The 11,408-nt window shown below is 38.5% G+C and overlaps 1 protein-coding gene across 1 annotated transcript; it reads right to left on the reverse strand.

Annotated features, from left to right (window-relative positions):
- Positions 1–2,396: 2,396 nt before the first annotated feature.
- NPFFR2 (neuropeptide FF receptor 2) lies at positions 2,397–9,608 on the reverse strand. The gene is made up of 3 exons (XM_065913884.1): positions 9,284–9,608; positions 6,519–6,618; positions 2,397–3,231 (listed from the first exon to the last, which is right to left on the reverse strand). The coding sequence occupies exons 1-3, from the start codon at positions 9,606–9,608 to the stop codon at positions 2,397–2,399; spliced, it is 1,260 nt and encodes a 419-aa protein (XP_065769956.1).
- Between the last annotated feature and the right edge of the window lie 1,800 nt (positions 9,609–11,408).

The following is an 11,408-nucleotide window of genomic DNA, read 5'->3' on the forward strand; positions in this document are numbered from 1 at the left end:
CAATCTAGAAGCATTAAAGAACTTGGTAAAGACAGAGGAACACACAGGCCGGGAGGGCGCTTCCCTGGAGGCCTAGTCAATAAAGAACCTGCCTGAGATTCAGGAGAACTGGGTTTGACCCCTGGGTTGGGATGATCCCCTGGAGAAGGGAATGGCTACCCACTTCAGTATTCTTGCCTGGAGAATCCCATGGACAGAGTCGCTTGGTGGACTATAGTGCATGAGGTCACAAAGAGTTGGACACAAATGAATGACTAATGCAACAACCCAAGCCCCGGTAGTGCAAATGAGGAGTGTAGGGTATGAGACAAGGTTAAAAGGTGGACAGAGGGCAGAAAGCTAAAGGTGTGTAAGTCCTGATAAGGAGTTTGTTGGTGGTGGGTTTTTCTTCCCCCTAATTTGAAAAGAAATGATTAATGGCTTTTAAGACGAGAAAAGACACCATTTTTATGCCTTTTTTTTTTTTAAAGACCAATTCTGCCTGTTATTGATGGTTGATACAAAAAGTGCATGGTGGTGGTTTAGTCGCTAAGTCGTGTCCAACTCTTGCAACCCCATGGACTGTAGCCCACCAGGCTCCTCTGTCCATGGGATTCTCCAGCCAAGAATACTGGAGTGGGTAGCCTTTCCCTTCTCCAGGGGATCTTCCCAACCCAGGGATCAAACCCAGGTTTCCTGCATTGCAGGCAGATTCTTTACCAACTGAGCTACAAGGGAAGCCCCCCAAAGTGCATAGTAATAGATAAAAGACAACCATAAAACTACAATGGGAAAATGGCCAATGAATGGGAAGAGGAATAAATACAAATTAATAAGAAACATGGAACAATATAATCAAAACCACAAGTTTAAATGATTTGCACCATTAAAGTAGCACAATTGTAGAAATTTAATATGTAGTAATGATATTGTAAGGTAGACAATGGCAAAATAATCATTCCTGAATAATCACTCTTGGCAAAGATGTACATACAGGATGCTGATCTACATAGTGTTTTCACTGTTTTATTTTTCCCTTGAAGAGGAATTACATGCAATTTTTGCACCATTCTGTTTTTCATGAAAACTCTACTAGTAACAGGTGTTGTTTTGATAATAACTGTTTTTATATTTCATAATGTAATTTTTATTATTTTATAATCGGAAAAGTGGTTATTGAGGAAGTCACAAATAAGTTCTTCATAACACATAGATTACATGATATAGAAGAAATAATGAAATTCAAAAAAGGTTTAGGAAATATGTAACACATACAGATTTAAATATCACGTAGCATAAACCAAATTGAAACAATTATTTTCTCAAAGGCCTATAGTGTTGGAAGCTTTTACCTTGAACCATATTACAGCCTGAGAAAATGTGATAGGTCCAAGCCCAGAGATTTATTTGTATTTGCAAAACTATTTGTTATTTTATAATTCCCAATTTTCTAGGGACTATCCCACTTCAGAATAAAAGCCAGCATTTATGACTATTGTCAGTATATAATCCTAACCAGGCAGAATCCAGGGGTTCACCATTCTCTTAGTAGCAGTATTAATTCGCTAATCCAGTAGGACTTCCAGATTTAAACGTTCTGCCCAGTAAGAAATCTGGAATAATCAGTTCAAACTTTCTGGGAGTCTTACGATGACTGTTGAACATCTCTGATCAAGCCCTTCAAAAGAGAGCTGCTTTCCGCTGACAATTGCTTCTTTATTATAGGATTGACTTTTATGTCAAAGATTCTGTTAGAAAGGAGGTCAACTTGGGATCCTGAATCATCTCTACAAGGAACATGGTTTCAGTTAGGGCTTAAATTCATTTACTAAAGTATTAAAAGCCAACAATAACTCATTTGGAGCAATAGTTACCAACTTTGTACTTTTTAAAAGGAAAAAAGTCAACCTTTAAATACAAAGAAACACAGTGTCCTTTTATTTGCTATTGTGGTTCTTATTTCTAAGAAAGCTGAGTACATTTTAAAAGCACACACAGATAAATAGTTCTGTAGTCTAAAATTTCCAATTCAAAAGCAAAAGAATTTGCAAAACGTGCTCTCATGCAAAGAACTGCCCATTTATCCCCATTTGATGAAAATGTGTGTATGTGTGTTGCATATATATATACACATAAAACACTTGCTTGACTCATACATAAATAGCAAAGTTGGAAAAAATCAGGCTTTGAAAACTGGTCCTAGAAAATAGATTTATCCATGCCAATTTATGTATAATTTTCTGTATATATTTTAAATACAGTAAGATTAATTATGAACAGGAGGTTCATTTTGTTTACTTTTTTTCCAAAGAGGGTTTCTAACATTCATAGAAAGAACTGAAGTACGAAGCCATAGAAATCAACAATATTTCAATATATATCACACATCAGAGTTAACATCATCACACCAGCTCTTTTTACATCTCATTGCTACTGGTAATTTCTCCTAATTCTTCCATCATTAATTCCTGTAAGGGCTTTTCAGCACTTATCCTACAAAGCACAATTTCCTCATGTGGGTTTTTAATTGTCGATTCCTGCACTGACAGATGAGATGTGTTGATGACCATAGTGTTTTTAGCCCTCAGGGTGTAGGCTTCCTTGGACTTTTCTCTTTTTTGGCAAAGCTGGAGATGAAAAGCATCTTGGAAACCACGACGAAAATTTTCATTGAAGAAACCATAAATGATGGGGTTGACGCTGCTGTTGCAGAAGGCCAGCCAGTGTGCAAAAGGGTAGATGTAGATGTTGATGACCTGCAGTTCATTTGGAGACAGATCAACATAATCCGAGAGCATCATCAGGGTCCACAGGGGCAACCAGGAGAGAATGAAAAGCAGGGCCACGGTCAGGAGCATCTTAATGACCTTCTGCTTCTTCTTGGATACCACATGCCACTGCTCCTGGTTCTGTTTGCCTGTGTGGGGCACCTTCCTCTTGAACAGTGAAATTCCAATCCTTCCATACATGACGACAATGAGGGAGAGGGGAGCCAGGTAGATGTTGGCAAACAGCACTGTGGTATAGATCCTCCTCATTTCCTGACTTGGCCAGTCTTCCCGGCACCAGTAGACTGGACTGGTTTTCTCCTGGGAGTTGAATCTCACGCGGTAATTCTTTTCTTCCCGTACGTGTAACATGACTGCAGACGGGGACATAATGGCAATGGCTAGGACCCAAACAATCATAATGATGACAAACGCCGTCTTGATAGTAAGCTTTGGCTTAAAAGGGTAGATAACACACCGGAACCTGTAATTAAAGGCAAATATCAGTGAAGGGCTGCCTCATAACGTCTGGCTGAGTCAGTAATTCAATTTAAGTAATTACAGTCTTCCATCCACGTTCTCCCTAAAAACGTAGGAAGTGAGAATCAGGAGAGAGGCATTTTCTGTAATTAATATATGAGATTAATTTCAACTCAAAATATGAATAAGTGGAGTATATCAGACACTATTAATAGTAAAAGTACTCAGGCTTCCCTGGTGGTCCAGGGATTAGGAATTCATCTTGCAATGCAAGGGACACTGGTTTGATTTCTGGTCCGGGAGGATCCCACATGCCGCAGAGTGGCTGAGCTGGTGCATCACAACTACTGAGCCAGCGCTCTAGAGCCTGTGAACCACAACTACAGAACCCATATGCCGCAGCTACTAAAACCTGTGCACCTAGATCCCGGGCTCTGCAACACGAGAAGCTACTGCAGCGAGAAGCCTGTGAACCACAACGAAGAGTCGCCCCACTCGCTGCAATTAGAGAAAAGCCTATGCACAGCGATGAAGACCCAGCACAGCCAAAAAGTAAATTAAGTAAATAAATACAATAAACCTTTAGAAAAAAAAGCCTGGATGTGTGTGTATGTATTTATAACTGATTCACTTTGGTGTATAGCAGAAATTAACAGAACATTGTAAATCAACTCTACTCCAATAACATTTTTAAAGATATAATAAAAATGTTAGTGTTAACCAGCCCATATTGAACATTTAATATTCTGTTCCAGGGTCCTTTCCATTGGTTTGCATGGATTGTATCTTTAAGCCTTTTATGGGAAAAAGGCTTAGAAAAGGTAAAAATTCTTACCCATAATCACACATGATTGTTGCACATGTGGTTTGGCTCCAGAGCCCATATTCTTATACCCTCCCTCATGCCCTTCTGTGGTTCCCTCCCACATGATCTGTGTGCTTGGACGGGCAATTTGCTTTGGCCAGTTAGTTGAACATTAGCAAGCATGGTATAAGTGGAAGCCTGAGTGATTTCAGCTATAAGACATAGAGTAGGAGAACTACACAGAGGCACCCAGCCAATCTACAGAGCTGTGGGAAGGACTAAAACACTGCTGTTTTGAGCCACCAAGTGTTTTGGTGGCTGTAAGGGTCTGAGAGTTTCCAATTATGAGTTCTGTTTATACACCTTCCTGGTGTTCTATATCTTCTAAGGAGCCTGAAAATTCAACATCAATATGAAGAGTAACCCCGGTTCATTTTACTGCTATTAATTTTTGTCATTGTGATTCTTAATGTTATTATTGATATTCATTATGTTCTTTACAAGATAACCATGTGCTCAGTCATTCAGTCGTGTCTGACTCTTTGTGACCCCATGAACTATAGCCTGCCAGGCTCCTCTTTCCAAGGAATTCTCCAGGCAAGAATACCAGAGTGGGTTGCCATTTCCTTCTCCAGTAAAAGATAATCATACAATTATATAACTGTATAACATATTTTTCAGGGTATTATCATCTATTGAATTTTCTTGGATTTTTGTGATGACTCTATAAAACTAAAATGTTATGAAACTTACTGTTCTCCGGATCTGCAGGTAAGGAAACAGTTTTTAAGTGGCTTAGAAGCAACCCAAGCTAATTTATCTGATATCTTTATATAATGACTAGTTAGCTTGAGCTTTGACTGCTCTGTTGTCTTTCTTTACAACTCCTTCAAGCATATGTAAGGTCTTGTTATTTTTGTTGTTGCTCAGTCGTGTCCAGCTCTTTGCGACCCCATGGACTGCACCACACCAGGCTCCTCTGTCCTCCACTATCTCCCAGAGTTTGCTCAAATTCATCTCTATTGAGTCAGTGAAGCTCTCCGACCATCTAATTCTCTGTCTCCCCCTTCTCCTCCTGCCCTCAATCTTTCCCAGCATCAGAGTGTTTTCCAATGAGTCAGTTCTTCACATCAGGTGGTCAAAGTATTGAAGTTTCAGCTTCAGCATCAGTTCTTCCAATGAATATTCAGGATTGATTTCCTTTAGGATGGACTGGCTTGATCTCTTTGCAGTTCAAGAACTCTCAAGAATCTTCTCCAGCAGCACAGTTGGAAAGCATCAATTCTTCGACTCTCAGGCTTCTTCATGGTCCAACTCTAACATCCCTAGAGGACTACTGGGAAAACTGTAGCTTGGACTATATGGATTTTGCCCGCAAAGTGATGTCTCTGCTTGCTAATACACTGCATAGGTTTGTCATGGGGCTTCCCTCGTAGATTCCAAAAAGCAAATATCTTTTCATTTCGTGGCTGTGGTCACCATCCACAGTGATTTTGGAGTCCAAGAAAATAAAATCTGCCACTGTTTCCACTTTGTCCCCATCTGTTTGCCATGAAGTGATAGGTCTTCTGTCTTAACCTCCAAGTTTTCATTTAGTCTTCTAATCAGTGAATTCTCCCATTTACTCACCCTTAAATTATGTATAACTTCATAGGTGCTATTCTAGGTATTTTTGCTCTTTTTGTAAACCAATTATGGAAACTTCAAGTATTATTTTTTCATTTATTCATTCATCAAACAATATATTATACCTTGTTATAGCAGGCCAAACTAAGACATGCATCATCTCTAATTATTTAATTTTAAAATATGAAAACTTTATTGGTTTTATTTTATTACTGAGCTCTTAGTGTGTGTGTGTGTGTGTGTGTGTGTGTGTGTGTGTGTGTGTGTGTGTGTGTATGGTTTATCAGGTGGTGCAGTGGTAAAGAATGCTCCTGCCAATGCAGGAGACATGGGTTCGATCCCTGGCTCAGGAAGATCCCCTGGAGTAGGAAATGGCAACCCACTCCAGTATTCTTGCTTAGAAAATTCCATGGGCAGAGGAACCTGGCAGGCCACAGTCTATGTGGCGGCAAAGAGTCGGAAATGACTGAGTGATTCAGCATGCACATGCATGCACTCTCTCTCTCTCTATATATATATATAAAGGGATACATATTGTGGATACAATTTATGTATATATAATACATAAACATACACACACACACATATACATATGCATATGTAATATATATACAAATGCATATGTATATATATATATTATATACATATACATAATATATACATATATAATACATATACATGTATGTATGTATTGTATATATGTATAATAATAATATACATATATATATAAAGGAACATATTACGAGTCCAATTTTAAGCAGATATGCCCAAATGTAGTAAATTACACATTTTTCACTGGTTAGGTAGATTAGTTGCAGACATGCTCAACTTTGTGGATTCAGAGTTTGATGTTGACCTACCTATCCACTGCTATTGCAACTAAAGTAAAGACGGAAGCTGCAACGGATATTCCCTGGACCAAGCCACTGATCTTGCACATTGTACTTCCAAAAGGCCATCCTGAAAGGGAAATGGAACAGTTAGTCTTTGGAGAGATCATACATGTATATTTTAACTTCACTGAAATTTCAAAGAGAAAGACATGAAATTAGATGCATGTAACTGTTTCCTAAAAGATCCAGGGAACAATCAATGTTTCCCACTATTTTCATTAATGTATTCACAGCTTTGTTTTTCAGTATATTAATAATGTCAAAGCTTATACAGTAGTTTCAACATTCTATATACTCTAATAAATATTTTGCATCTGTTAACATATCTAATCCCCACAACAGGCTTTTGGAAGCTTTCTTATTCACCTCATTTACATCTTTTTGATGTGTTTTTATATGTTTGAAGGTATTGGCAAGAAACTTAACTCTCCTGGGAGAAAATTTGAGAATACATTACTGATAGCTATACTCAAAACATTAAACAAACCAAAATATGATGTTCTTATTAAATCCAGGAGACCAAAAAACATTTTATAAGAGAAAAGGTTGCTATCATAGTACTCTGCATGGTTCAACAGGGGTAAGATACATATAATAATAGGAATGCATACCCTAAATATTGATTTAACAAAAAACAATGATATGCTCATATTGAGAGAATGAGGGAGGTAAAAAATGAATGTATATTTGTGGCTCTGTATAAGTGTGTCTGTTGGCATTTATACCTATTTTCAACCCAGTCATGTTGTTTTTCCAATTTCACATTCAGACAGTTTCTATGGATTTATATTCTTTTGTCCTAGTGCTGTCAGTTCAGTGGAGTTTGGTGAGGGAAACTCTCTCTTGGGGTAGAAGAGGATAATGATAACTAAATTGCATCATCTGCAGTTGGATAATATATTAGAATAAAAACATGTTATTCAGAAATATGATAGTAATTACCAAAAATAAAGGCAAAAATGCTGAATGTGGTTGCCTCCTGGGAATAGGAATCAGGGTAGGGAAGGGTACTGTATATGAAAAAAACTTAACTAGTAATTTAATTATAGATTTTTATGGAGGACATATTGAGATCATTTCTTTAGTTTATTGAGACAACAATTTTTATCAACTCTTTTTGTCTAGCACATATTAAAAATGTACATCATTAATAAATATTGCTTTTAAATGACAAGCATCACAGAAGCACAGAATTTATGTAGTATATTATGATAGAATAGCCACTCTAAACATTCCCTGACTCCCACTTCAGAGAAAGGAAAGAAACAGAAATAAATTCTTAAGAGAAATCGCCTGTTTTTCAGTAAACCTATGTTGAATGCCATAATGGAAAAGAACTGTAATATGACTTTTGTTATTGTTGTTTAGTTGCTCAGTTGTGTCTGACTAAACAGCAGTAACAACAAACCACACCATAGTTCTTTCTCTTTTATGGCACTCAACATCAGTTTTCTTTCCTGGCAAGATTACTGGAGTGGGTTGCTATTTTCTCCTTCAGGGAATCTTTCTGACCCAGGGATTGAACCCACATCTCTGCATCTCCTGAATTGCAGGTAAAGTCTTTACTCCCAAGCCACCACAGTAGCCCCATGATATGGCTTGTTTGATCTAAATACTTCTTGTATTTTCTTATACAGATTTGGAATATGAGTATCTTGAGTGCTATTCATTAGTTAATACAACAAATATTTATTAATCGGGTACTATGTACCAAAACTCTACCGGGAGGTGTAGATACACCGTTCCTATACTTCTGGGGTGTATCATGTGAAGTTTTGTGCTTGGTCGCTCAGGTGTGCCCAACTCTTTGAGACCCCATGGACTGCAGCCCGCCAGGCTCTTCTGTCCATGGGGATTTTCCAGACAAGAAAACTAGAGTGGGTTGCCATGTCCTCCTCCAGGGGAATCTTCCCAACCCAGGGATTGATTACAGGTGGATTCTTTACCAGCTGAGCCAGCAGGGAAGGCCATAATGTGTTAAGAAGTGGTAATACGGACCCAGAAGTCCTCAAGGGTGGCACCTGAACCATTGTTTATGTTGCACATGTAAATTACTACTCCGTGAATGAAACTACCACTTTGTGACTTCTCGTTGGTCCTGCTGCTTGCCTTCCATCAAAAACTGTTGGAAATCTCCCAACCACCAGGGAAGCCCAGCTAACCACAAGAGGGTCTAAGTATCTATTTACGTTAGATTGAAGACATCATATTAATGGAAACCACACTTTGAGCTTTACAATCCGTAATAGTCTCAATGACATTCCTACCACACAATATGTGCTCAGAACTGCCAAGGAAATTCAAAGTCTTCAGTAAGAAGTGTCATCATTCATGGATGACCTTCAGTGAACTCTATAAAAATAACAGCCTCCACACCTCATCTCTGTCACTTGCTTTACCTTTCCCCATAATTCTTTTTATTCTCTTACTGTTTATGTAGCTTTTTGTTTGTTGCTTTTTATCCTCCTTTATAATGTAGGCCTCAAGAGGACAGCTACTTGGAGAAGTTCTTGGAACTCCGTAAATGTTTTAAATGAATTGATGACCATGCCATGGCTGCAGGGATATGGGACAAATATTTTTTTCATATTATCTTTGTGCTATACACAAATCAGCATAAGTGAAGTCACTCAGTTGTGTCCAACTGTTTGTGACTCCATAGACTGTAGCCCCCCCAGGCTCCTCCATCCATGGGATTTTCCAGGCAAGAATACTGGAGTGGATCAACATACCTGCTATAATATTGTCCAACAGTGTGATAGGCATACAGAATATACCAACTAGTAGATCACTTATGGCCAGGTTCAAGATGAAGAGATTAGTGACTGTGTGCATATGTTTGTTCCTCATTACAATGAAGCAAACCACTGTATTTCCCACCATGCATAGGAAGAAGATCAAAAAGTAGGAAATAATGAAAATCGCTGCCACTTGAGGCTGGTGAAGATAGTAGTTCACATAGGTGATATTGATATCTGAGTACAGATCATGTGTTGTATCATTACTCCAAATGTAATGCCAGTTTTCTGTAGAGTTTGAATCCCACTCCTCACTCATGATGGACCTGAACAAAGAAGAGGCAAAAAAGAAAAACATGATTAAAAATCAAGAGAATATAACCTTAAGAGAGCTTTAGAGAGATGCTTTTAAAATTCCATGGAATTTTGATGGACTTTCTATAAGGACCCATGGGCTTCTCTGATGGCTCAGTGGCAAAGAATCCACCTACCAATATAAGATGCAGGAGATGTGGGTTTGATCCTTGAGTCAGGAAGATCTCCTAGGGAAGGAAATGGCAACCCACTCTAGTATTCTAGCCTGGTGGGCTACAGTCCATGGGGTTGCAAGGAATCAGACACAACTGAGCAAATACACACACACACACACACACACACACAAAATGACCCATAAGTTTTGCTTAAAAGGGCTTCCCTGGTGGCTCAGATGGTAAAGAATCTGCCTGCAATGCAGGGGACCCAGGTTTGATCTCTGGGTCAGGAAGACCCCCTGCAGAAAGGGAATGGTTACCCTTTCCAGTAATATAAATGAGTTACAAATCAGACATTCAAATTATTAGGATTCTAATCAAGAGCATTTGAAAATTCCACTTTGTGCTATAAGTAAAAATTATTATTATGTCATATTTCCTTGATGTGTTCTATATTATTCATTTCTTTATCATACTTTCTATCCATTTGCAAAATTTCAAGGGAAATCCTCCAAAACTTCTCTTTCTCTTACCCTCAAATATCATAACCTGTCAAAATCTACTTGCTCTAACTAACATGCCTTGAGCTTTTCTGATATTTGAATAAGATGAAATGTCTACATCTTCAAAAGTTGCACTGAAAAGAGCTTACTGTATTTTCCTTATTCTGCTTTGACTCAGTTAATTGGATAGCCACAATAGCCACAAAACTGAATTTCTTAAAACAGGTCTGGGTTATTTGGTTTCACATAGCATAATTCAAGTCACATAATATTTATTCAATAAATATTTATTTAAAATCTATATATCTTAAGAAAGACAAATATCAGTGGGTGTCAGAGGTCCCTGGTAATACTCCCAAGTTCGGTGGTTTATTAGAAAGACTCACAGGACTCAGCATATTGTGTGTGTGTGCTAAGTCACTCAGCGGTGTCAGACTTTTTGCAACTCTATGGACTGTAGCCTGCCAGGCTCCCTCTGTCCATGGGATTTTTCCAGGCAAGAATACTGGAGTGAGGCTGCCATTTCCTATACCAGGGGATCTTCCAAACCCAGGGATCGAACCCGTGTTTCCTGCATTGCAGGTAGATTCTTTACCACTGAGCCAGTTGGGAAGACCATCATATAGTGTATCCACAGCTAGTTTTATTATAGCAAAGGGATCCTAAGCAAAACCAGCAAATAGAAAGGCACATGGAGTAAAATCGGCAGAAAACCGGCACAGGGTTCCGAGAGTCCTGGCCAGTGGAGTCTCACAGGACATGCTCAATTCCTTCAGGGACAAGTTTGACAACAAGTGTTAAATGCTGTCTAGGTGGAAGGCTTGTTACTCAATTCCAAGGTTTTTAATTAGAGAGAGATCATATGGGCAACTTCTTTTTAGTATGTGTTGAAATTCTAGGCTCCTAGGTGGAAGTTAAATGTGCAACATGAACTATGTGATTGTATAAACAATCAAAAAGGCACAGTGAATCACTCTACCATTTAAGGAAACTTTGTATCAAGCAGGCTTTAGAAAAGGCTGAGGAACCAGAGATCAAATTGCCAACATCCGCTGGATCATTGAAAAACCAAGAGAGTTCCAGAAAAACATCTATTTCTGCTTTATTGACTATGCCAAAGCCTTTGACTGTGTGGATCACAATAAA

Source organism: Muntiacus reevesi, chromosome 22, assembly GCF_963930625.1.
Source record: "Muntiacus reevesi chromosome 22, mMunRee1.1, whole genome shotgun sequence".
Classification (NCBI taxonomy): Eukaryota; Metazoa; Chordata; class Mammalia; order Artiodactyla; family Cervidae; genus Muntiacus; species Muntiacus reevesi.

What these genes read in the sequence shown, in the direction of transcription:
- NPFFR2 (XM_065913884.1), bottom strand. Translation starts at nt 9,608, where the DNA reads ATGAGTGAGGAGTGGGATTCAAACTCTACAGAAAACTGGCATTACATT. An exon ending in GTTGGACAATATTATAGCAG is followed by an intron (nt 6,619 to 9,283) that starts GTATGTTGATCC and finishes TTTCCCTTTCAG; the next exon opens with GATGGCCTTTTGGAAGTACA. An exon ending in GTTGCAATAGCAGTGGATAG is followed by an intron (nt 3,232 to 6,518) that starts GTAGGTCAACAT and finishes CTTTAATTACAG; the next exon opens with GTTCCGGTGTGTTATCTACC.